Genomic DNA, 27,787 nt, shown 5'->3' with positions numbered 1-27,787 from the left:
AAGCCACAACAGATAAGCCATGTGGGAAACAGTTACATGGCGAGCTATGAGTTTTTGGAACAGTCTGTTTTTCACAGTGTTAGATCTTCTTATAGGTAACTTTTATCTGCTCACAAATGTGTAATTCTAGAATTTAAGATTGTTTTAGTGTGTGGAATGCAGGTGAGTTGTCAGGGAAGCACGAGAAGTGCAATGTATAGTATAGTTCTGCAGTTTCAAAGTGACAGTATTATTCTGTCTCAAAGAAGAAAAATAGTATTTTTTAAAACATTTTGGGTAGAAGAGAGGAGATGTATGTCCTAAATTTTCAAAGTTTCATATAATGAATTCCTTTCTAATTTGTGTGTAGATACAGATTTGCATTATTATTCTGTAAATGTTCTTAGGTTCCAAAATTTCCATTTGTACTACATTTGAGAGATAGCATCCACACACTGTCATGGGATGGGTATGTGATATACGAATATATTTGTGTGTTTTCATCTTTTTTTCTTTAAATGTACATAGTGTTTGTAAACAAAAATGTAAAATACCAGTAAGATCTGATATGTCACTATTCAGATCCAGCTTAACGCAGAAGCTACAGGACACTTAGCTTTTCTCTGATCATCTTTTGTTGGACGTTAAATAAGGAGTATATTGAAGGTTTTGAAAATTTGCGATAGTAAATATGTCATTTCTTTCTCTCTCCCTGCCCCCCGCCCCCCCCCTTTTTTTAATATAGGGAATTATGCTGGTAGGGGCACTGTTGGAATGGTGGCACGTTTTGTTCCTCCTCATCTCAATAACAAATCTTGCAGAGTAACGTCTCTCTGTTATAGTGAAGATGGTCAAGAGATCCTTGTTAGCTACTCTTCAGATTACATATACTTGTTTGATCCCAAGGATGACACAGCACGAGAACTTAAAGTTCCTTCTGCTGAAGAGAGACGGGAAGAGGCAAGTGATTAAAATGACCTGTTTTCATGTTTTATATTTTTTTTCTTGTGGCACACTTTTATCAGTTGTATTTCCCTTTAAATTAATATTAAATCAATGTTGCTGTTCATAAATTGAGATGTGACAAGTAGATTGTGTTACAAAATTTGCATATTTACAATACATTTATTTATTTATATAATTACAATATTTTGTCACTCTGGTTTTCTTTCTTGTTTGGTTTCCCTCTTCCCCGCCCCCACAACTATCCGCTCCTCTTTTTTTCTGGCATTCCGCTCAACCTTTCACAAGTTGTTCTGTCTCCTGAGGTCGTTACCTTTCGTCTGAAACAGGGGCCTCAAGGAAGTTTACAATGAGCTGTCAGCATCCTGCTGTCTTCACTGGGAGGATGACTGTGATGATAATGGTGGAGATTTCTTCCTCCTCTGTGCTGGCAGAAGCATGATGTTGATGTTTCCTTCTTTTTTTCTTAAGTGTCTGCTTGAAGGCCACTTTTATACAGTTTTAAACACGTTTTACATGATACGTTTTCTTTATTAGTCTGCCAATATGGCATGGTTTTGCTTTTAAATGCTTGTTCTTTGTCCTTGTTGTTACCCCTAAACCAGTTGTTGCTTGGGTCCAACCTTTACAGCACAGTTAACAGCCAGTGGTGAGTGAGAAGGTGTCTGGTACCCTCCTGTCCACACCTGCAGGATACCTGCCGTCAGCCAGTGCCAGTACTACTTCATGCTGCATCAGTATCCTGTGGTCATAGGGAGCTCTTTCTTGCACAGTTTAACTAGCTGGCCTTCCTGGATGTATCAAAACTGTTAACAAGAGGTTGTATACCACATATTTATGCAAATCTAAGCAACACTAAAGCAAATTAGGTGATAATCAGCTGGTCACTAGACAATTGCTGTTGTGGCTACATAAGCTACAAGAATCATAGAATCACAGAATCAACCAGGTTGGAAGAGACCTCTGGGATCATCGAGTCCAACCGTTGCCCTGACACCACCCTGGCAACTAGACCATGGCACTAAGTGCCATGTCCAGTCTTTTCTTAAACACCTCCAGAGATGGTGACTCCACCACCTCCCTGGGCAGCCCCTTCCAATGTCTAATAACCCTTTCTGTAAAGAAATTCTTCCTGATGTCCAACCTGAACCTCCCCTGGCGAAGCTTGAGGCTGTGTCCTCTTGTCCTATCGCTAGGTGCTCGGGAGAAGAGGCCAACTCCCACTTCACTACAACCTCCCTTCAGGTAGTTGTAGACTGCAATAAGGTCACCTCGGAGCCTCCTCTTCTCCAGGCTAAACAACCCCAGCTCCCTCAGACGTTCCTCATAGGTCAGACCCTCCAGACCCTTCACCAGCTTGGTTGCCCTCCTCTGGACTTGCTCCAACACCTCAACATCTTTCTTGAAGTGCGGGGCCCACAACTGGACACAGGATTCAAGGTGCGGCCTCACCAGTGCTGAGTACAGAGGGACGATCACTTCCCCAGACCGGCTGGCTACACTATTCCTAATAGAGGCCAGGATGCCATTGGCCTTCTTGGCCACCTGGGCACACTGCTGGCTCATGTTTAGCCGGCTGTCGATCAGCACCCCCAGGTCTCTTTCCGCCGGGCCGCTCTCTAACCATTCTTCCCCCAGCCTGTAGCGCTGCAGGGGGTTGTTGTGGCCGAAGTGTAAGACCCGGCACTTGTTCTTGTTGAACCTCATGCCGTTGGTCTCGGCCCATCTATCTAACCTGTCCAGATCCCTCTGAAGGGCCTTTCTACCCTCCAGCTAATGCTCCAAGCAAGTGAAGTCCAGACAAAGCCTGACAAGTGTGAGGCTTGTGTTGTTAGCTTCTTATCAAGCCTGTGGCCTGTTACTGGTGATAACCATGTTGTTTTTACTGGGCCACAGGCTGCTATTACTGGTACAAATATTGTTGATCAGAAAGGGGTGTAGATTTGTAGGACTGAGGAAGAACATCCAGCTGAGTTCAACTGTTACCTCACAGAGGCAGGAGAAAGCAAAGAGGAACCCGGAAAAATTATGTGATGAAGGAATGGTTCTGCACTTTTCCCTTTCTTCTATGTAATGTTAATCTGATGTGAAGTAATTTGGTGGAGAAATGACTGCCCAGTTGCTATAGAGAGAGAAGATTGTGACTACCTGTTAATAACAGATCCTATGTATTCTTTTCTTTTGTAGGCACAGAATATGTCCTGTAATCTCTTCTTGCTAGATGATTTTACTTAAATGCTATTTTTATTTCAGCCTGGCTTTAAGTTGTATAGAATAGAAGGGAAGTAAAGCTTTCTTCCTGAATCTGCTGTCTCCTGAAAGTTAACACTTTGATATGCTTTCACTGCAGGGGTTTTTGCATTTAATTTAAAATTGTCAACGCAACTGTTCACTTTTTTTTTTTTAAAGCCAGAAATATCCAGCCAATACACTTAATTTCAAATTCTGAACTGCCTTTCTGAATATTCAAAGCACTAGCTGTTTCTTTTCAAGTCGTTGAAAGTAACACTACCTATATAGTATTTGTTTTATACTTCCTGCTGCAAAAAAAAGTGTTCTAAAATTTAAAAAAAACACAGGTTAAAAAATAAACTAAAGTTTATTTTCGTAAAATTTCTTTGTTAATGTCAGATTGTTTTTTTCCTTTTTAATGAAATGTGGATTTGCAATTAAGCAAGTGAAGCTGCCATATAGTTTTTAACATGAAGAGGTGTGAATATCTTTGCAGAATTCAGGCTGAATTCCGGAAAACCTTAATTATTATTGTTCAGTATGGAAAGCTTCAATTAACGTGGTAAAGTTAGTACTGTATAAAATAAAAGCTGCATTAGTTCTGAGAGTCATTGCTTTAGACTGTTGAACTTCTGTGTAGCTAAAACTCTTGCATTCTATTGATAGTGTTGTACTTATAGTTGATCTGAATATATGGCTGACATTCCATTTTTTTGTGACTGATATAAATTTATGTAACTTAAGAAAATGGAGATATTGCATTTATATTTAGACTTAGAATTGTGTACTGTCCAACATAAATAGCTTTGTAATGCCTTTCTCTTCTCTAGTTACGGCAACCTCCTGTTAAACGTTTGCGGCTACGAGGGGATTGGTCAGACACTGGACCAAGAGCAAGGCCTGAGAGTGAACGAGAAAGAGATGGTAAAGTGTTTGCAGTTGTTGGGGGGTTGTTGTCTTCGCTTGTGTGTTTTGTTTTGGTTGTTTTTTTGTTGGGTTGGGTTTTATTTTCCAGTTTTTCTTGGGTATTCCTGAAATATGTAAGTGCTTCAGATTAAACTCTCCATGTTCTAAAAATCAGCCAGGTCTTAAGATGGTTTTCTTAGATTTTAACACAGAACTGCTATTCTGCAGTGTTTTTTAAAAATGTCTAAATTGAAAATATTCTTACTAGAAAAATTATGTTGCTTCAGTTAGACTGATGCAAAGCTAGAGGAGCTCACTTCATTGTCATTGGTCATGTAGTAACACAAGCACGTATTTCCCTTTTTGTAGTGAAGCCTCATATGCAATCAAAGTTATGAATTAAATGCTCTGTAATGGTCACATTGGGGACTGGAATTCAAAGCAATAGGAGTCTAATTTTCTGTCTTTCACTTTTCTTATAAAACACATGTAGTGACTGAATCTTTATGCTTATATTTTCATGTTTGTAGTATATTACTCAATTACTTGACGTTTCGATAGAAACAGCATTTCGAAAGCTACGCTTTAGTGTCAGAAAATGTGATGCCAAAGCAGGGCAGAGGATGGTTTGTCACTCATCTTACTCTTCATCTAATGATGTGTTTCTGTTCAAATCTGACAGGTTGGGGGCGTACAAGTATTTGTTCTAGTTCTCCTAAATCTGTTTCCTTTCCAGATTTCCTTTTCCAGATTTTCTGTGTTTGTTTTCTCCTCTTTCTGATTCCCCAAACTAGAAGTGCCTAGCTGTATCAGACTAATGGTCCATTTAGTCTGTTGCCTTTGTTCTGCCAGTATGCAGAATTTAGAAACTTCAGAGGGTACGTTCCCATCTATTCCTTTAGAATATGGGTATGGTTCTGTTGCCTGTGAGTTTCTGTAATCCTTTTTTGAACCTGTTGATAATACTTCCTATGGCAAAAAATGCCAGAAGTTCAGTGCCCACTGTGTAAAGGAATACTTTCTTTCCTTTCTTTTAAACTGCTCTCTTAGTTTCATCCCGTGCCTTCTTATTCTAATATCACAGGATTTGATTATTAACAGTTTTACATTCTGCTTACTTGGTGATTTCATTCCACAGACCTTATTTATACCTCCTCGTATTAGGGACACTTCTGCTATCATTTTTGTTTCAGGTCTTTCCTGTTAAAGTTAGTTGCACCTTTGCCTTTGCACAAAGTTACTTTTTATCTAAATTCTTTTTCAGCTAAATATCTTCAGTGTCCTTCTAGCTGTCGTTTCCCCATGATATCAAGTAAATCTTCTGGGGAGAAAATAAAGCCTGAGAAAAGGACTCCTCCAGTATAGACATTGGCTAGATTTTTATTTTCTCAAAACAAAGCTTCAGTATCTTTACTGTGCGTTATTTGGTACAACTGTATAGTGAATGAGAGAGTATAGCTATATTGCATTAGTTAGCCGTGTGGTGACCCGTAACTTATTTTTCTGTTAACTGTTCATTGCCCTGTCTTCCCATCACTAACCACCTTTTGTCCGTTTTCTTCAGCTGTTGCATTTCAATTTTTTGTGTTTTAAGCTTCTGAGGTCAGAGCTCCTGTCCCTGGGGTACAGGAAGGGAATGAAGGGTCCCAGGGGAGGGTTAGAGACCTGCACTGTGGAAATGAGGGTAGACAAGGGCATTGGGGTCAGATTGAGGGGCATTGTTTTTTTGGGGGAGTGGGTTGGTGTGGTTCCCATCCCTCCTCCATTCCCAACAATGTCTTTTAAACTCAAGCAAATAATCTAAAAGGAAGGTCCAGTGATGATATATTCAAACTATATCCTAGCAGTGAAGATTATATGCAGTCCTGAAAGATAATCAGTTGCTTCAGATATTTGATTAGTCTTTCAGCTTTTATAACATCTGTGCTGGTAGCAGCACTGATCTTTGAGAGATGTTTTCTTACTGTACATGTCCTTCCCAAGTATGGTCCAGAATTTTTCAGTGTTAGCTCTTGTATGCAGAGTATTAAAATATTTTTCACATATGTATTTTGATAAGTAATTGTACTTCACAGGGATTCTGTTTCTTAAGGTCTTGAATTACAAAACTTCTCCAAAAGTTACTTAAACAGCGCATACTTCCAAAGTGGCTAAGGGACCAGCAGAAGCTCTTACTTCAGTAAGAGTGGAATGGTCTTCTATTGGAAGATGCCAATGTGTAAAAAACACTTAAAGATTCAAATAGTCTGTTTCAGCCCTTTACAAATGGAATTTTTCCTATCTTCTTTCTTGAAACAAATTCTGTTTCATATGTAATTAAACCGGAAATAAAATGACAAGAAAATGTTTTGAGTTATGTTGAAAGAAAGTATGTCGAAGATTTTGCTGATTGAGAGTCTTTGCAATACTGACACTTGATCCAAAATGTGAAAATGAAAAACGCTAAAAGAATTCTGCTGTTGTGTTAAATTGTGCTTATGAGCAAAATCTAAGTCATGGAGAAGCCTTTTGGAAATGTTAAAAACATCTTGTGCTAAGTCTATGCTAGCCTTTTTGCTCTTTCATTGTTTAATGATAAAATTGGTTATTTTTGCTGGAAAAACATAAAAATCTAGGCTTTCTTTACTTATTTAAACAGCATTTAAAACTAAATGACATAAATTTCACAATGTTATGTGTACAAAAGCTCCAGGTAATTGTAAAATGGAAAAGGAGGAAGGACTGCTGGTTTTTATGTGGTGCTGTGTTCAGCTGGCAATGCTGGCCAGACTGTTGTACTGAAAAAGGGAGATGGTTCAGGGGATTACTAGTTCTGTAGCTTACAGTGCAGGGTTTTGGGTTTTTTTTTTTAATGGAAGAAGAAATGGGGGGGGTGGGGAAATGAACACTTTTGTGAAGTTGTAGATAAAACCTCAGCATTACTTGTTTTACAGGGGAGCAAAGTCCTAATGTCTCTCTAATGCAAAGGATGTCAGACATGCTGTCACGATGGTTTGAAGAAGCTAGTGAAGTTGCACAAAGCAATCGAGGACGAGGAAGATCACGGTCCAGAGGTGATTTCCTTCTTTTCAAGAATAATAATTACAACAGAAAGTATGTTTCTACTGGATATACAGGCCTTGACCATAAGCCTTGCTGAGGTGTAAACTAAAAAATTTTTAGTGCACTCTGAAGAACTGAGCACACTTGTTTGCCATATAAATGGTAATGCAAGGGGATATTTAGAGACAGAGTAAGTTTACTTTTTGGGCTTTTGTTTTTCTTGCTCTTTATTTTTAATCAAAGGTGGGACTAATCGGACAGATGCTCCTGCTACTAATAACGTGCCACCTAGTACAGAATCGGAGACTGCAATGGAAGTAGATGGGTCTGAACAACTTCCATCATCATCATCTTCTACAATGTCAGCCCAAGCTCCTTCAACATCATCTTCAACAGAAAGTCCCCCTTCAACTTCATTATTGTCCTCTCCTGATAATGAACAAAGGCCTTCTTTAGGGGCCTCGGCTCAACCTGCGCTCCATCAGTCTGGTGAGAAGAAATCCATCTTGTCATTGTTTATGAAAAATGCTTTCAATAAGAAACGATTTTATTTTAGGATATTTTGGGTAATTGTTCTCAACCTGTTTTCTTTCTTGCACATCCTTAATGAGACTAGGTGTTTTATAGTTACCAAGTGACTGCAGCTGTGGTTTAAAGAAAGAGTAAAACTATCAACTGTATACATTTGTCTGAAGAAGGAATCTCAAAGGGGGTAACCAGTATTGTCTTTTGAAGTAGAAATAAAAAATTATTTCTTGTTTTTTCTAAACTTATTGTTCTCTTCGTAGAGTATAAGTAACATCATGCCTTCTTCAACTGTGATTTGGCTGTGGCAGCATCAGTGCAATGAGTAGCAGAACCTATGCCTGTTATAATCAGAGGAAGTAGAGAACGTCTCCTTCAGTAGGAATCTACATCCTCAACATTTCAGAGTCAGCAATGTTATTTTTTTGCTTCTCAAAAGTATCTGGATAGAGGGCTACCTTGCATGATATTCCATTATTGGTTAATAAATTATACTACATATTGATTTTTAAGTTTGTATATCTTGAAGAAACTCTTCTATATTTAATACAGACTTACATTCTTATTGTGGGGAAAAAGAAGGAAGTATATTCCACTATCAATGTCAGAAACTTATTTGGGTACTAAAACAGCACCTTATGATTTTACTTGCCCTTTTCCATCTCTGCGGGAAAAGAATGCCACAGCCTTTAGAGTTAAATATTTGCACAAGTTTATTTTTACTTTTTTTAAAGCGAGTTTCTAGGCCTCACGGTTGTGGTGGAAAGGCTGACATGATCCAAAACACTTACAGATTCAGACTTGATTATTTTAAAATCCCGTGTTTTTTGCATAAATTCACCTCTTGTATTGTACCAGTTCTGTTGTAAAAAAATCAAGGTCTTTGTCATTGGAAAAGATGACTGATAGCATCTTCAGGCCCTAAACGGGATGATCTGGAGTAGAGGAGAGATGGGGATTTCCCAGGGAAAAGCGTGCCATTCAGTGTGCTGTGGCTGCTGCAGCCAAAATCTTTGGGACAGGTGGGAGATGATTAGCTGTCTGGTATCTGAAAGGCAGAGAAGCTAAAGACATAGGCTGAAATTCATTAAATGTATCATTCTTGCCCTTTCAGATATTGCAACTGGTCTGATACTTATTTAGAGGAAATAAACTGAGCAGAAGCATGACAATACACACAGTCCAGATACTATTTCTAGAATAAGTGAATGCTAGAAAATTTATTTAGTAGCAGAGACTGTTAGTCACGTCTGTTTTTTATTAGTATTGGTGTCAGCTCGCTGCAATACACAAAATATTGATTAAGGGGTCTACTCTAATTCAGTGTAACCCATTTAGCTGCTACTATCTTTGGTACAGAGGGATAGCCACCGAAGAACACACATACCATTATCAAGGGTTCATTTTGATCTATTTAGTTTTTTTAAATAAATGGTGTATTCTGGAGCTTACAGTGGCCAGGAGAGTATTTCCCGTATTAAAAATAATGGCTTCAAGCTATATTGTTGAAACTTTGTGGGTTACATAATGATAATGCACTAGAGAGCATTTCTGGAATTATGATGCATTTTCTATCCTGCATTTTAAAGAATGTGTGCTGACTGGAAAAAGTGTTTTCCTCTTTTTCTCCAAATCTATCTGAATTTCTAAGTAAAAGTTTATTCTGCTAGCATGAAGCTGAAGTTGTTATTTCTTAATCCAACTCTTTAAGAGCATTTCCTCTTTCCCACTTAAGACTCTCCATATATTCTGTTTTGAAAAGGGTAATGTAGTTGTTTTGTTGACAGTGGATATTTTCTAATTTACTGTATAATGTTTGATAGGTTCTTTGACTAACCTACAAAGCAGGGTGTCAGACTGGCTGCTGATTCTTAAAAAAAAAAAAGAAAAAGTGCCACCATCACCCCACCCCCCTTCCCCAACCTCCAAACCAACAGAAACAAAGAGACAAATAAAACTTTATCTGGTGTTCTTTATTGCTGTAAGCAGATTTTAGTATTAGGACCAGGTGTCATCTTTAAATTGTCTACAGGACTCCTGCAGGAGTAAACTTAATGGTACTAAATGTTTGCACACCTAGTAAGCATCTTATCTAGTTTGCACTGCTTTTAAAACACTTAAGTTAATGTAAAACAAGTCTGGGTAACATGGGCAAGTTTGGGGAGAGGGGAAGCTCCTGGGCAGAGGGAGCAGGTCATGGCAGAGCAGTAGCAGTGGGTTTATGAGTGGGTAGGCTGGAATGTGGATTTCCATTTTGCAATGTTTGTGTACTTACGTAACCCATGATGGTGCTCAGTTACGAGATGTTATTTACTCACAATCTCTAGTCTATAGATGTGAAAACACTGCACTCTGCATCAAAACCAGGATTCTCTGAGTTTCTTTAGCTGCATTTAGAGGTGAATAAAACCTGCTGCTTTTTGGGGTGACAGGATAGGGAAAGTGACAAAATTAATTTTGCCAGGGGAGGTTCAGGTTAGACATTAGGAAGCATTTCTTCTCAGCAAGGGTCATTAGACATTGGAAGGGGCTGCCCAGGGAGGTGGTGGAGTCACCATCTCTGGATGTGTTTAAGAAAAGCCTGGACGTGGCACTTAGTGCCATGGTCTAGTTGCCAGGGTGGTGTCAGGGCAACGGTTGGACTCGATGATCCCAGAGGTCTCTTCCAATCTGATTGATTCTGTGAATAGTAGTTTAAAAACAGTGCGGTTGAGTAGGAGGACCAGATTAGAGGTGTCTTGTAAAAGATGGATGACTGGGGAAGCATTTTGAAAAATGTAAGAAGGAAAGCGAGAGGCTTTCGGACATCATTTTGCATAAAGTGGTGGTAGATACACCACTTAAATATTGTAGCAAAGAGTTATCAAATGAAGACTATGTTTTTGAGTAATGACTTATTTAGAATTGGAGCATGAATTCATACTACAGAATGGAACAGGATTAAAACCAGCTTTCCATAAATCATTTCTACAGATTTCTGTACTGAACACAGGCGCTCTTGGTAATCCTGTCTTTGAAACAGCAATACCTTTGCATGTGTATTATAATTCAAATATATTGTTGGTATGGTGTTCCAGAAAACAGACCATGTGGTGAGTGTTTGAGCTTTTAATGTTTTAAAAAAAGTACATGTTCAAAATAGAGTCAGTACAAAAATGGTTCAGTGCTGTAGCTTGCTGGGATAAGTCTCTTCATCAGAACGTATATTCTAGAAGAATACAGTTGGAACATTTGAGTAAGTTGCAAATGATCAACAAGATCAGTGCAAAATCTCAGTAGCCTGTTCTTGTCAGTACCTTTGGAAATTTTTTTTTTAATAATGAGACAGAACAATTGCTGGAGGTTTTCATGCTTGTCACTAAGGAAAAAAATAACAGATTTATTTTCTTGCTCTGGTTGGCCCATTCAGTGGAAACCATTAATTCATTTTTTATATCAGTTTTAAGATGCTGAATTTTAAACCACAAGTAAACATCAGATACAACAAACTGTAAAACATAATAAAGCTTTTTTTCCCCATAAATAATATCCCGGATACACGTTGATACCATTGGGAGTGGGAGTAGGGGGGCAACTGACTAATAAGGACAAAGCTTAATCTTAGTATGTGTTTTGATAGAAGGTAACTTTGCTTTTAAATTTTGAATGGGAAAGTGGCAATAGCTGTTTTTTTCCTTTCCATTTCTATTTCCTCACTCCATTTGCTGGCAAAATAAACGTTTGCTTAGAGATTCTGAAAAGTGTTAAAAGGTGTTATCATTGAACATATTCAGGATAGTAGTTCTCTCCTTACATTTTCAATTGTAGTTCTTGTTACATCTTAAATTGTAACTGTCTCTGGACTGAGTGGAACTGAATCAGCAGCAACTGAAAACTGCAATTTTGGACATCATTGAAATTTCCTTAAAAGCATTTTCTAGACTGTTTGGATTTCTAATTTCCATAAATGTTCACGGCATATGAAAACTGTTCATAGCAAATATCTTTGATGCCATATTCCTTTTAGGAAGAGTATCTTTTTCCTTCTTGTTATAGCTCATCAACCATAAACTGGCAGGATGTGTTTCCCAGAAGTAATATTAGACTGAGGACATTAGAGCTTGTGACTATTCGATATTAACTGGTGCCTGCTGCTAATTTTTTAATTATTAGATTCTGTCTTTGGGGTGGCTTATTTTTATGAAAGAAAATTTAAAATTTGCTTGCTTCACTGGGTGAATAAGGGTTACAGAAAATTTTTAAAGCTTTTCCTTGGATGAAAGGTTATATGCTAATGTACTGCTGCTCTCTAGTATTTTAACATTTCATAGTACTGATTTTTTTTTTTCCCTTTGCAGATTTTCTCATATCTACAAAATACCCCAGAGTACCCTTGATATAAATACTTTCAGGATAGGTCTAGGCTAGCAGGTTATAGCAGAACTAGCTAGAGCATTTGCTGTGAATATTTTAGTCTGAATTAGCTTCTCTACCCTACCATGTTATAGATCAGAGTAGTTCAGTGGTTCAGGTCAATGTTGTGCTTCAGCTATTGCTAATAAAGGCACAATCTGTTTTGTATAAAAAGAAGTGCTTGCTATACTGCACTTGTGTAAGTGGAGGAAATCTGCAAAGAGCATGGGAAGAATAAAAAATTACTTGGACACCTGGTTTTATAGCAGGTTGCAAAAAGTGCTGTGAGACAGTGGGCTGGTACATGCCAAAATGGCATAACTGACAAATGAATAAAGACAAAACGATGAAAACTGTGAAGTCTCTAAGGATGGAACTGAAAGAATAGTCTGCTAAGAGAATGATACTAAGAATTGTTTATGATCCAATAAATTACTTTCTCTGTAGGACCACCTGACAGTGTTTTCAGACTTTGAATCCTCACCCACTCGAAATGTCTGAGATAAAAAATGAGTTCATAGTAAAGTCTGTATTTTGGTTAGATGCTGTTTGGTCACCTATTTCCATATTTTTCACAGGTTTGTTTTGATCAAAATTCTACTAATTTTTTTTTTCCGTATCAGGAAGCTATCACATTCATTTTGAAAACTTACCTGTAGACCACAGTTGCATAATTTTACACCACGAATATTCTCATTTGTTATGTGTGTTAGGAACATGAAAATGAATACTTTCTGTAGCTTGCTTTGTTTTGAATCAGTCAGGATCTTTCTATTTCAGTTAAATAATTCTTTCTTAAATGGTTTAAGTGTTGGAGATGAGGAGGGGGGTGTATTGTATGACATGAATCCTGAACTTTTAAGTCCTGTGATTCACTCATTTAGGAAGAGAAAGACAATTTCAATATTTTATTTCATAATTTCTGGATGTTAGTAAATTATTTACATAATTTTTTTCACTGTAATTACACGTAGTATCTGTTGCTTCTCTCTTTGGTCAGTCTCCCCACCCCTCCTCCCTGTTCTGTATATTGTATGTTCAATGCTTCTTTCTTTTACATACTTTTTTTTTCCTCCCCCCTCTCCCTGTTTGTCAGAGTTAATGGGACCCGAGTTAGCTATAATCCGTAGGGGTCTACAGCGACTGAGGCTTAAGAAGGCAGAACAACAGAGACAGCGAGAGCTAGCTGAGGGCTCAGCACGACAGTCGTCCTCCTCTGATCAGTCCTCCTCTAAGGGCTCCTCACAGGACCCTCAGACATCAGGTTGTCATTTGTCAAGGTTTCTTAAGCAGCTAACGTAGTTATAGTTTGTGCTGCTGTTGTTTGCTGAGATGCTTCTCTTCTGGAACAGGACAGTTAATGCATTTGCTGCTTGTCTTACCTTGCATGTGGTGGTGTTTATCATCACATGGTTAGGGAAAGAGTAATACCGACAGTTTTAATTTATCTAACATGTTTGGATTATGTAGCTAAACGATACTATACGGAGAAAGTTTCCTAGGTGCATGGTATCAAGTATGTGCAATGTTTGTTAGAGCAGCTGAGCAAGAAATTGCTGTGTCCTGGAGTAAGGTACTTACACACTTGAAATTGCATTTTGGTGTTAATTGTATCCGATAGTAACATTTAAGACTTAGCTTTGGGTTAGCATGTGTTCTAAATCAGAGCAACAATTCAGTAAAACAAAATTTTGGCACTCTTAAATGCTATGGTTTTACAGTAAGTATAGTGAAAATACTTGTAACAAACCAAAGTCCCCAGATACGCTCTCCTTTTTTTGAACAGAGTGACTTTTCATTTCACCATCCTCTTTCTTTTGTCTTATTGAGATTTAAAATTATTACAAGAAAGCCTTGGAGATGTTTATAATAAAAAGAGACATACTAGAGAAAGTTAGGGTAGAAGCACGCATATGAATAAAGAAGTAAACAATAAAGCATAAACTTGAAACAGACTTTGTCATGGCACCATGTAAAAAAGAGTGAGCTGCATGCTGTGTGAAAAATCAGCATACTTTGTGTTAAGAAGTGATGTCTAGTAATGTGTCTTCTGTGGATAAATTCTATGGCAGTTGAGACGTGGCTAAATTACTTTATTGTGTTATACATTCACAGCTTGACTTGCTATGGTTCAATCTATTTGTTTATGTGGAGCCTTAGAGAACAATTTGATGTGACAGTGGCTAGTGCTCTAGTTATAGTATGTAGTTACTGAATTTTGAATAACTTTCTACACTAGAAAATTTTACAGTGAGTTTTCAGAATGTTTGGAAACCCGTAAATCCTGGAGGGCTGTGTGCTCATCCTAGGGATGGTGGCCATAGGTGCCTGTTACCTGTAGGAGGAGAATAAGAAAAGCAATGGTAGCAGTGTTGTTCCAGGTGGCTGCAGTTTCCTGTCAGGAAAAATCTTAGCTAAAAGCTACCAATTTTTTTTTTTTTTCCAGCAAACTGAACATCAGAACTTATTAACTCAAAGATATGTATTGTAACTCAAAGAGGCAAGACCATAGGTAGCACTTACAGTCAATAAATCTTGATCTTCCTTTTTCTTTTTGGAATGACTTCAAAGGTTTTTTTTACTAAATTGTTTCCCATTTAATTGAAGTTGGAAAAAAATTTGGTTACAACTGTATCTGTAGAATTTTCACCTGTAAGTATATCTGTGGATATTTTACTACCTTTGAAGTGTGTGTTGGTCTCGGTTTCACTTGATACTGTCTCACCCATCTTTTTCTTAGTGCTCCTTCAAGGACTCAGTGCAATTCTTTACTCCCAGTTGCTTGTGGGTCAATGTACTGTAGGATCCATACTGACATAAATTTGAAGCTTTAAGCTGAGTAATTGCTTTGATTGGGAATCAGAGATGTATTGTAGTTAGTTTGGATCCCCCATCACTGCCTCTTGGAGTTTTGAGTTCCCACGTGCTTTGAATTTTAAGGGAACTAATGGGAAGGTCGATCATTTTGTTTGGGAACACCAGGGAACCACAGAACACATATGTAGCCTTGGAGGAAACCAGTATTCAAATACTTAGCTTGTTCTTCATGTGATGACAATGAATTTGCAAATTAAACCATTTTACTTGTTAAGTAATTGCTTTGAGAGAGATATTCACTTAGCACTACGGAAACATTTATTTCTGGGGAGAGGAAGGGGGAACAGTTTTGCTACCTGACCTCCAGCTCATTAGGATGTGTATGTTTTTGCTGTTTGGTCTGATCGGTGGAATTTGTTACCTTCAGCATTATAGACAGTGGAAGATTTTAAATTTAATTTCAAATTAAATTTAAAAAACAAATCAAATTTAAATATTTAATGTGTTTGGTCAATTATTCCTCAAGAAATTTGATAAAAGATTACATTACCTTTTCCTTTCTACTTTTATGTGTAAATACAAGAAATTCCTGTTGTGCTTCATCAGCTTCTTTCGTTGTATTCCTTCTTCCCCTATTATGGGAGGGAACAAACAAAACTCGTTTCTTTTGATAGGAGAATCCAGATCACCTTTGCATCATCTATTTACTTTTTAAGGTTTCTGCACTCTGGACATGGAAATATTCTCTGTATTTGCTCATTTCTTTGTATGCAAGTTACTTTGGTTTGTTCCCTTTTTCTGACCTCCCAAGACTTGTTTTTGAAGATGTGTATCTGCATCTATTCCTTTAGAAAACCAAGCTGCAGATTTTTGGTCTCTTGCTTCTCCATAGAGATAATTGTTTTCCAAACCTGTGATAAATTGACATTTCAGAACTATGGTAGAAGAAAAAGTTGTTCTTAGTTTTGGTGTTTTTTTGTTGTTTTTTTTTAATAATAAATTCCCATACAGAGACAATCTCTTTATCTTTTTTTTTTCCTGCAAGGTTGTCTTTGATGCTCTGTCTGGAGGCAGATGTTCAGTTTTGAGGCACATACTAGTTGTAAATTTTCAAACTAAAAATTACACCCTAGGAAGTGTCTACCACTATTTGAAATGGCATCATAGCCTCTGGCCCAGGGCTGCAAGTTCTCAATCCCTACTCTGGCAAAACTTGTATCATTTATATTTGCAATTTTTTGGGGAATTCAGTGGGAGACTAAGGCCATTTCTTCTGACCTGTTTTTCATTCTTAATCCTTATCTTTGCAGTCACAGAAGCTCAATTATAGCTGTAGAGACAGGCTGGAGAAAAATACTCCAGCCAGGTAAGAAATTACCAGTAGAAAATGTCAAGAGGTGAAAGCTTTTACAGGTTTCATAAAAAATTAGACTGCATGGTTGTTATTCTGTCTCCTAGTCTAAGGACTTGTAATAGTTACGTGAAGATTTGTAAACTGTATCTGTAATAGTTAACCTTCACTATTCAGAAAAATACGGTCAAAAGTTTATGTTATTGTTGAACGTGCAAGTGAGTTAACTGCGTAATGATTCGCAGTGGGCTGATTTGACATGGAGGAAAAAGGTACTTCATCCTCAGATGGCAGAGACTTTGTTTTAGTGGACACCTCTTGTAAGTATGGTGTAAATTTGGCAGAGTTTTAGAAGCAGTATATGCTGCGTGTATCAGGTCTATTTTGTCTTCAAGCCTTTGCTTAGGTATCGAACAGATTCAGATTTTTTTTATAGCCACGCTAATTAGGGAACTATGGTAAATTGTTGGGGTTTTTTTGTTGTTTTTTATTGTATAACAAAGCCTAGTTTTAACTTACATTTTTGTGGCATTTCATAACATTTAGATCCTGTGCAGCCTTTGAACAACAGCATATATGTGCTATGTGCAAACTACAAAGAAAGTAAACCTTCTTAACCTGTTGTTACTGCTGCTCTGCCCAGTGCTGATAAGCCATGTATGCATCGCCATTACCTACGTCACTCCTCTTTTTGAGAACTTTAAGTGAATCGAATGCAATTTGAGAAGTTACAGAAACATGAACCAGCTGATCTTGAAGTGAAAAAGAAAAAATAAATTGGTATTATAGATCAGTGTGCATCAGTGGACCTTCATTTCTGTGTTAAAGCTTTCTGCGAAGAAGGGGATGACTGCAGTTTTTATTACTAGATTCTTTGCATTTTTGTAAACACCCAGATGTAGAAATGTGTCTATTTGAAGTTCAAAATATGTAACTGAGAGCTTATTCACTGTGCAAAGCAATTATTCCTAGTTATTAAAATAAGTATTTAATTTCTTCGATTAAGGTTCACTACATGTACCATGTTTAGGACTTTAAAAACAGGTCTTACTGCTTCAGGCCTGACTCTCACACTGGAGCTGGTGTTACTGGGATGTAAGGAGGAAATTTTTTTTAACAAAAACAATTGAGGTGGCATGCTAATATTTTGATGAAGTCAGGTGCTGATTGCCCAAACTATAGGAAGATCCTTCAGCATATAACTGACTTTAAAATTATCTTCTATTTTCTGTTTGAGGTTCCCCAAATTTATGAATCTCCAGTTCCCTCTTTAAGTGGTGTTCCAGTTTAGAATGTACTGGTGACATTACAACCAGTGGTGAACTGCATTGGGATGTAGACCCAGCCTGTGAAGGCTCAGGTAAGAGTTTGGATTTTTGTTTGTTTTTTTAACTATATGGCACAGTTTTGGTAATACTTTTGAAAAAAAAGCTTTATCAGAAATGTTGAAAGTACTTTTTCCGAATTTTTACAAAACAAAGCCATATATTTAAAAAAGAGGCATTTACCTGAACTTCTCTAGGCTGGTTTCATGGTCATGTTTATTTCCCTGCCTGAGGTGTGGGGTTCCAGACTGCAGTGCCACTTCAAGGGGTGCTGGTGATCTCTGGCTTCAGGGGACTTGAAAAAGGGAAAAAAAGTGAGTTTAAAATTACTGCAAACTGAGCTCTTTTCTTAACCATGTTAATTGGAATACTTAGGATGCGTCCTGAATGTTGTTTAAAAATTCTCATATTATCAGTGAAATGCATTCACAAAGTTGTAAGAAGAGATCAAAATAGTAGTGAAATGTGGGAGGTTTAAGCCTATGTGGTTGGCGTGGACTACTGCCTAGAAAATTTTTAATTTTTGCTTACCATGATTTAATGATGCACACGGTAAAACATACCAACTTTTTACTCACTGTTGTATAACATGAGTTGTTAATAAAATTTAGAAGTGCTGGTAAGGGTAGTAAATGTAATTTCTTAGGTCTAATTAAAATGTTAGTTCAGTCATACTTCTTCTGTTCATCTTGGTCTGAATTAAAGAGCTGATGAGATTAGCTTTTCAGGCAAGTAAAATGTTTGGCAGCATGATGTGCCTTTTAAAAAAGGACCTATAAGCTTATAGAAAGAATTGGAGTGCAAGAACAGAGTGCGACTGAGAATCACTGTCTTCTGTCATAGGTTTCTCGGCTTGCTGTCCAAGACCTCCCCTCCCTATAGCACTTTTGATACAAAGTTAATCCCAATTGCTGTGAGTCCCTGATCACAGCCAGCCTGCCCTTGAGAGAGGCCTACAGATTCCTGGGCTGAGTCAGCTGGGATACAAGTAGATCATCTCATGACATGGTGCATCTTTACACCAGCTTTTTGCTCCGATTTACATTCTAAAAAGTGGATTACTGCTCCATTGGAAAAAAAACCTCTGCTGTAAATACTTCTCTTTTAAGTTAGAAATTGTATGTAAAGCACACTTCAGTTCTGGGAAGTGAAATATATTAATGTTACAAGTCTAATACTTAAGAACTACATTCCATCTAAATCTAGATGACAAATTCTGTGGTCTGGCTTAGGTGTGTTTGGTGCAAGACATGGGCATGGCTGACCAAAGGTGATGAAGACAAAACAGGACCAATTTGATGTTCCCCAGTTAGGGAAATAAAATGTGTAAGCCCAGTTACCAAAACAAGCCCACCTCCAAAACACACTGAGCTTCCCTCAGACTCTCCTGATCTCTGTTCTTCACTTCTTCTCCCCTCCCCTGTGCTAGGTATGAGCGTAACAAAGGAGCAGACTGTGATTCTTGCACCAATGGCTGGGAATGAAGTATCATTTGAGGATATATATTTAAATCAGCTTTGTCAATTTAGCAGGGTTTTATGGCTGTACTACAAAACAGGTCTCACTGGTGATTCTGGCCCAGACCTGGAAGTGAGCTTCCTGTAGGAGAGAGTATATTATTTCATTGCTTTCCTTGTATAGGATTTATGTTAAAATTCCTTTAGCATGCTGTTGATGTTGGCAGACTATGACTCAGTTTACAATACAGGATATTAAATCCTTTTAGCTTAGCATGAATTTGTTTATAACAGAAGATTAACAATGGAACCAAGATATGGTAGCCTAGCCAATATCTTTGAAATACTGCACTAATCTATGTACATCAGCTCATCTTAAGATAATACAGAAGTAAGATCTCGTCCTCAGAGGTGACAAGGAAAATAGACTCACAGAAGATACTGGATATTGCATCTGTCATTTGTCTGCACAATGAATGCAGTGCTGGTGATAGTGTCTGTGGGAAAAAAAATGCACTTAGCTGCTGGGGTTTTTGATTTTTTTTTTTTTTTACCCCCCCCCCCATCTGTGGTTAGATGAGGATTTTTATAAGACTGACTGGTGTGGTGCTGTGATAAACTCATGAAGACATGTTCTTGGTCATCAGATGCCACAGAGGTATAGCATCTAAGAATGCAGAACTATTGAACTGTCACGAGTAGGATGTATTTTGGTGCATTAATTTTTAAGAACAGTTTATATGCTGTTATATCTGTAAACAGTCTCACCTTTTACATTTTAGGCTCATAGGTATAATATTGAAGATACTGGTATGCCATTGAGTATTTTATGGTGAAGTACAAATATTCTGAAATTTATATTTAGCACATGGTTTGAGATACTGGTGTCATTTGGCAGTTGGAGCAAAGGCTTTAGGAGTCATGACTTCAGTGGTTTTCCTGACATGTTAGAAAATTGAAAAATTTTCTAAAATCTTTGGTAATGGACAGGCATTTTTAATATCGACATGTCAGCAAGCTTCAGGCTGTTCAATGACTACGTAAAGAAATACATAATGATTTGAAACAAGTGGCTTTGCTTCTGTCATGCCTAGAAAATGCAATATGGCTGGCTGCTCATAAAACCAACCCGAAGCTTCCTTATGTTGCTGCTTTTTATTTTTTATTTTAAACTAACATATGATCGTGACATTGCTGTGCAGTTCTCTGCTGCTTATGTTTTAAGTTGAAATCTCGTTTTTGTTTCAGATTCTCCTTCTTCTGTGGTTAACAAACAGCTTGGATCCATGTCACTTGATGAGCAACAGGGTGCGTGTGACAGGAGATGCGCTATACCCAGCCATAGCTGATTGCAATGCTGCCTTTTAAAATTGCTTTTCATGATGATAAACAGTCTAAAAATGCTGTTCATCTACAGAAAGTAGAATTCTGTAACCAGATCTGCTGGAAACTCATTAATTATTTAATTCTCAATACGAGTAACAGAGTAAGGTTAATTGTTGTTTTCAAAAGCCATCCTATGCTCAATTCTTAATGCATTCAATGTAGGTACAATAAATGTCTTATGTACTCTACAGACATTAAGAGTATTTTTTAAATGCAAAGTCAAATCAGTTCTTCAAACAATCTTTTTCTGAATGGTTCTTCTTGGATCGAAGTGCAAATATCAAGATTGAAGTAACTTTTAATCATATAATGCCAAATTAATATATCTTATGCAAGAGAGACGTGCAGCTTTGTTATGCTTGCACAGTTTGAGTAACTCAAGAGCACCTGTATTGCACTTAGGTGCATCTTACCTCTGTAACCCCTTGTCCTACACCCCTTCTGCTGAACGAGTACTAGTGTTTCTCTGTAGATGGCCTACTGGCTGGTGTTAGAAAGAACAATTGTGAGCTTTCTCTATGCCCTTTGTTCATCAGTATTCAAATTGTGAGCAGTGAAGTGGGCCATAGGTGACCCTATTCCAGCTGAACCAATGTCATCTGTAGTGAATATTTATGCCTAAATAATTAATGAGTGATAGATGGTAATGTAAAAATAGATTTCCATACACTCTGCATTATGCTTACTTCCATATCAAAGCCTCTGTAGAGATTTAATAGCTCAAATCCCACAAAAGAACTGGCTGTTTCATCTTGTTTCACATTCTAAACTAGAATGCCATTTTGAAATCCCATTTCTGAAAAATAGCCTGTTTGGCATCTGTTGAGATTATGATTTATTTTAGGATGCCAGAACATTGGAAAAAAATCAAGCTGTGTTTTATATTGACAAAATAAATTCATTTTGTGGAATTGCATTTTGTAATGAAATAGCTTTAAACCTCAATGTGTAAATTTGCTAATTATTCATGGTTCAGTAGTCTACATCACTCCAATAGTTAGGTTTAGCTGGAAGACTTTCTTATAATTAGTGGCCAAGTTATGCTCTCTGTTATGAACTCAGAATAAGGCATTATTTGATGAGAGTAGAATAAATGACAATTAACACAGAAAGTCTGTATGTTTACTGCAGTTCTTAGAACTGCAAAAATTGTGGAAAACTGATAAATTGTTGTGTGAAGTTGTGAATTACGCTTTTCTGACAACAAAGATAAAACCAGAAGTTCTGGTCCCAGAAATCAGTTCCCAAATCTGCATCAGATTCCTTTTCAAGCAGGATCAGTTGCCTTAAAAACTAGTTTGTGTATTACTATTGTTAATTGCCTAGTTGTAATAGCCTCTTGGGAGTTTTTTCTAATATTTTTTTCATGCGTTAAGAAATTACTTAAACTAATGTGAAGAGGTTTGCTCTTATAAAAACACTTCAGGTTTTTTAATATGCAAAAAAAACCCAAAAAACATTTGTTTATCCAGACTTTATTGGTAGACCAGTTCTCTGACTGTTTTAAGGCAATGTTTTTCTGTTGTGATGGTAAGGATCACCTGAAGAGACACAGAATGTTACTTCTAGTTTGGAAAACTAAGAATTTGGAAAAGGAGTTAATTTATTAGGAAATCTGTTGTCCAAATGATAACCAGAAAGAATAATTTGTTGAGATCCAGTTGGATTTTTTAAGTTAAATTGCATTAGTTTCACTTCATATTTAAGCAGAAATATCAAAAAAAGTATAAGTAGCTAATGAAGGAAGTCATATCAGTTCTTTTTATATAGAAATGCTTTTTCTTTCTTATTCCTATCTTTTCTTAATTTGGTACTGAATCAGCTGTCTTCTGTTGGACCAGTCTCTTTTTGTTGACATTTATGTTTTAAGACTGTTTCTGGGTTTAAAGATCTCTTGAACTTATTACATACATATAAATTTATAATGCCATTATTCTGACAGTCCAGCAGAAGCTGTAAGTCATTCCCATCTGCACAAAAGAATTCCAAATGGATTACAGTGATCAACACTGGGTTCTGTTTTTGACTGTGATTGTTATAATAGAGGGTGGCTGTTAGATTTGTTGCAGTGTAAAGGCAATGTTATGACTGTAAGGTACTGCCTGAATTGGTATGATTAAAGAGGGAACCTGAAGCCAGAGAACTAGCTTGGTAACTATGAAGTGTAAATATGAGTATGCATCCCATACCATCTTAATGCTACTTCCTACATACACAGAACCCATACTGATTACTGATATTTTTAGATATTTGCAGGTTAGTGCAAGGGTTTAGTAATCCCTTATGGTGATGTCTGTACCAGAGTGTTCAGTGCCACAGAGGGATCTGGACAGGTTGGATAGATGGACTGAGACCAACGGCATGAGGTTCAACAAGAACAAGTGCCGGGTCTTACACTTTGGCCACAACAACCCCCTGCAGCGCTACAGGCTGGGGGAAGAGTGGTTAGAAAGCGGCCTGGTGGAAAGAGACCTGGGGGTGCTGATCGACAGGCGGCTAAACATGAGCCAGCAGTGTGCCCAGGTGGCCAAGAAGGCCAATGGCATCCTGCCCTCTATTAGGAATAGTGTAGCCAGCCGGTCTAGGGAAGTGATCGTCCCTCTGTACTCGGCACTGATGAGGCCGCACCTTGAATCCTGTGTCCAGTTGTGGGCCCCGCACTTCAAGAAAGATGTTGAGGTGTTGGAGCGAGTGCAGAGGAGGGCGACCAAGCTGGTGAAGGGTCTGGAGGGTCTGACCTCCGAGGAACGTCTGAGGGAGCTGGGGTTGTTTAGCCTGGAGAAGAGGAGGCTCTGAGGTGACCTTATTGCAGTCTCCAACTACCTGAAGGGAGGTTGTAGTGAAGTGGGAGTTGGCCTCTTCTCCCGGGCAGCTAGTGATAGGACAAGAGGACACAGTCTCAAGCTTCGCCAGGGGAGGTTCAGGTTGAACATTGGGAAAAATTTCTTTACAGAAAGGGTCATTAGACACTGGAAGGGGCTGCCCAGGGAGGTGGTGGAGTCACCATCTCTGGATGTGTTTAAGAAAAGCCTGGACATGGCACTTAGTGCCATGGTCTAGTTGCCAGGGTGGTGTCAGGGCAACGGTTGGACTCGATGATCCCAGAGGTCTCTTCCAACCTGGTTGATTCTGTGATTCTGTTATTATAGATACTGAGGTGGCTCAGAACAAGCTGGTATGTCAGCTATGGTAGAGTCAGTTCCTCATAAACAGCGCTATAAGTCCTTGAAACTGTATTGGCATGTTTTGTGTCCCAGCTAATTAGCTCTGCCTCCCAGTCAGACGAACTGGTTGAGCGTTGGTATGCATATAGAGCTTTCTAGATCTATAGCGAGCTCTGCAGGTACAAGCTCAAGAATTTCAGACCTGTGCTTCGTTGTAAGGCACAGCGTGGTCTGTACTGCCTTCTTCGGTAAAGTGTAGTACTCCATCTAATTAGTATAGGAATCATCTAGACAAAGAAATTGTATGCCTTGGGCTATAGGTTAGGGTGGTCCGAAGAATTATTTGATTTTCGGTCTTCCCTTAGATGTCATTGTGCCTTATAGAGACTGGTATCAGCATAACATTGTTTGGTCAGTCAGTATTCCTCAGTAGATAAAGGAATCTCCACGCTCCCCTCCGAGTTCAGCTGCTTCTGATGAATTTTCATGTGTTAAGCCTTCCCATGGAATTCCTATTTTCTGAAATACCCCACTTATTTTCTCCTCCTTGGAGAAATTTTTCTCTCTTTAGAAGTAACTGTCTTTGGTTTTCACCCAGAATATAACCCTAGCTTCAGAATGTACAAAGCTGATTTTCTTATAAGGAGATCATGATTAGTGCTGGATAGGAATTATTTTGGAAGTTTTCCATGCAAAGCCATCTATCCCCTTCTTGTGGGGTTGCCAATAGACTGGTGAATAGGGCAGCATTTGAGATGTGGGAAACTAGCTTGAAGTTCCTTACAATGTTAGTTTAACTAAGTAATGCAATCTGTAAACCACTTCCTAGTTAAAAGCCCTAATCTTTGTGAAGTTACACTTGCACACATTCATTTTCTAAGGGAAAAAGTGTGTATGGAGGTATTCCCTTCAGTTGTGGGGCTTTTTTAATTTTTTTTAAAAAATAAGGTTAGGAATTAAATTTTGTCTTCAGTTTTAAGGGTGGTAGTTTAAAAGTACCTTCCTCCTGGAGGCACCTGGAGAACGGACCATTTCATGGGAGTGTCTGTTCTAGGACAGGGTTGCTTATGAAATAAGACTCTAAGTTGTTGATAGTATCTTTAAAGTTTGATGTGTTTGGCTGTAAAAGCTAAGTAAAGTTTCAAGGAATTTTTGAGGAATTTGGAATAGAGTTTAGTAATGTGTTGCCAAGCTACAGCTTTCTCTTGGAGCAATTATTACCCTACTAGAGCTTGTAATCAGGTTGTTTTGGCAGTAGCTCTCCCCTAAATCACAGAAGCTGTACAACTTTTCCTTTTCTTGTTTTCATTTTTTATCAACGTGAAGCAGATCTGGCCTGATGGGATGAACCTAGTAGTGAAAGAGAACAGTGCTTCCTTCTGCCTTCAGTCTTTGGCAGTCACGATGTTCTTTTTGGAAACAGAGTTCCCAACTTCTGGATTTTCTGTGGCTTCTCTAAAAGAATGTTCAGTTATGTACTAGGCAAAGCTTATTAGCTTTCTTCACAGAGGCTCCCATTCAGCTTTCATTAGCAGTGTAAGCTTAGTGTAAAATAGTGAACTATACAACTAATTCTGTGCAGTTTATTAGCAGATTCTTCTCATCTGGCTTTTAAACAGTGTCTTGTTCTTATTAGTGTCGATTTCATGCCCTAAAGCTAGTTTAAAGAAGAAACTGACCCAGTCCAAATTGTAGCTCGTGATTGCAGATCTCAGAAAAAGCTGTTACACAATATGGTTTAAAAGCTATCTGTCTCCAGAAATTTGTAAAAATAATTCCTCAGTAAGTGCCTTCTTTGGATAAGTCTACAGCAATTCTTCCAGCTTTTTGAGTGTGGGTAAATATGAGCATTGCTTCCACAGCAAGTGTAGTCAGAAGACAGTCTTTATGCATCTTAGTTACATTTTTTGATGCTGAGATTTTAAGACAGGAAAGCACTGTTATGATGATGTGATCTGAGCTTTATAGCACAAGCCTAATATTCAGTTAGGTTCATTATAAGGTAGCGATGGTTGGTTACTTTGGTCACTAATATTAACTAGTTTTGTGCTGAGGCAAATTACAGTATAGTCATTGATTGGGGGCTGTCTTGGACTATTCCAGACAGTAACTTGTCTTTCTTTACCCATCTGGGTTCCTGATTCAAAGATACGTCTTATCTGTACCTATTACGAGAAAGGTAAAGAATTCTCCAACTATGTCATTTTTTTACTCTTTTGGTGTCCAGCTCCTGATGACTTGTGCAGTGTGTTGGAATGATCAGTGCTGGTACTTGCTTAGGAAGGGATGCTTAAAGTTTGAACAGACTTTGATACTAAGAGGTGCTTGCTGATAAGTTGCCAAAAAATAGAGAAAGCACCTGTTTAGTTAAGAAAGAGCGTGTCGCTTCTGTTCAAAATATCTATATATGCCACTATAAAATATTTTCTTACCTTTGTTTCTTTTCTTACTCAGTTTATTCCAGGAACTGGAAACCTTGCTTTTGATCAGTTTTATCCTAGCTTCACTCTAACATGAGTGTAACTGGAACCTTTATTTTAGAGAAGCTTTTTTTTTGCATAGAATGAGACCCATGCCTTCTATATGATTAGGATCATGATTGTAATTGGCTAATTCTCTTTCACAAAAAAAATTAATTTTTCTTACAGTGTTTTTGTGTTTTGTTTTGTTTTTTTTTTTTTTAATTTCTCTTCAGAATATGTAGAAATAGATATTTAAAGTTCTTTGGAGCGGCTGATCACTGCTCTGATCCTGTGAGTGGGCTTCTGCCTGTCAGCAGTTCAAAAATATGAGCATTGATTGTTAGGTTAAATTCTTATGTGATATTTCATAGTTCTTATAACTTAATTGTATTTTAAAAAATAAATATCCTGTGGCAGTATTGTAGCCATTACTGTTTTGATAATAGCCTTTTTAGTGGGGGAATTTGTAGGTTTGTGCTTGAATTGAACGTTAGATGTTAACTGATGTTTATCCAAAGACAATCTGAAGCTTTTCCTTTATTATAAGTGTCACTCTGTTGACAATACTGCAAGTATACTTATAGTCAAATTTCTGTACTCTGTAAACCAAGGAAAATATGGCATGGTCTTGTCCAAACCGTCCTGAGATAAAAAGCTCAGCATTCATGAAAAGCAAGACTACACAGGCTACTTAGCGGTCATTTGAGTGGTGCCTAATACTGAGTAAACTCTTCCATCTGAGTTCTGAGAGAATGGCACCTCTGTAGTGAGGTGACCATCAGAAAGTATCTGATGGTACTTTCCATTAACTTCTTAGTATTGCCAAAGGCCAACTTCAGTATTAATGGCAATTGTGACATGGGTATAGATAGGTTGTGACCATGAAGTTTACTCAAGGGTGGTGGGTGGATGGATGTCATTGAGCAGTTCTGTTTTGAAGGAGCCCACTGAACATCTATAAAACTATATAGAAAACATCTATATAGAAAACATCTATAAAACTACCAGCGTAGGGGAGAGGGACCTGGGGGTCCTAGAGGACAGCAGGATGACCATGAGCCAGCAATGTGCCCTTGTGGCCAAGAAGGCCAATGGCATCCTGGGGTGTATTAGAAGGGGTGTGGTTAGCAGGTCAAGAGAGGTTCTCCTCCCCCTCTACTCTGCCCTGGTGAGGCCGCATCTGGAATATTGTGTCCAGTCCTGGGCCCCTCAGTTCAAGAAGGACAGGGAACTGCTAGAGAGAGTCCAGCGCAGAGCCACGAAGATGATTAAGGGAGTGGAACATCTCGCTTCTGAGGAGAGGCTGAGGGAGCTGGGTCTCTTTAGCTTGGAGAAGAGGAGACTGAGGGGTGACCTCATTAATGTTTATAAATATGTAAAGGGCAAGTGTCATGAGGATGGAGCCAGGCTCTTCTCAGTGACATCCCTTGACAGGACAAGCGGCAATGGGTGCAAGCTGGAACACAGGAGGTTCCACATAAATATGAGGAAAAACTTCTTTACGGTGAGGGTGACCGAACACTGGCACAGGCTGCCCAGAGAGGCTGTGGAGTCTCCTTCTCTGGAGACATTCAAAACCTGCCTGGACGCGTTCCTGTGTGATATGGTCTAGGTAATCCTGCTCCAGCAGGGGGATTGGACTAGAAGATCTTTCGAGGTCCCTTCCAATCCCTGACATTCTGTGATTCTGTGATATGCAGATGTTTGGCACGTTTGCAGTGGTTTTCAATTTGATTCACTTCTGTTGCTTTTGGACATTGTGAATAGTTCATTTTGCAAGTACTCC

General features: G+C 38.2%; 1 protein-coding gene across 4 annotated transcripts in view; it reads left to right on the top strand.

The window, feature by feature from the left end:
* DCAF6 (DDB1 and CUL4 associated factor 6) overlaps positions 1–27,787 on the top strand; it is a 96,317-nt gene that overhangs the window by 36,306 nt on the left and 32,224 nt on the right. For 2 of the 4 annotated variants that reach the window (XM_068395626.1, XM_068395627.1), the window contains exons 7-12: positions 725–939; positions 4,005–4,098; positions 7,014–7,133; positions 7,366–7,611; positions 13,136–13,303; positions 20,238–20,297. In XM_068395626.1, the coding sequence (XP_068251727.1) occupies positions 725–939; positions 4,005–4,098; positions 7,014–7,133; positions 7,366–7,611; positions 13,136–13,303; positions 20,238–20,297 (903 nt within the window). The remainder of the gene's footprint in view (positions 1–724; positions 940–4,004; positions 4,099–7,013; positions 7,134–7,365; positions 7,612–13,135; positions 13,304–20,237; positions 20,298–27,787) is intronic. The other 2 variants (XM_068395628.1, XM_068395629.1) reach the window with 2 other exon arrangements.

Source organism: Nyctibius grandis, chromosome 2, assembly GCF_013368605.1.
Source record: "Nyctibius grandis isolate bNycGra1 chromosome 2, bNycGra1.pri, whole genome shotgun sequence".
In the NCBI taxonomy this organism is placed as follows: domain Eukaryota; kingdom Metazoa; phylum Chordata; class Aves; order Nyctibiiformes; family Nyctibiidae; genus Nyctibius; species Nyctibius grandis.
This window is presented reverse-complemented; position numbering and strand designations above follow the sequence as displayed.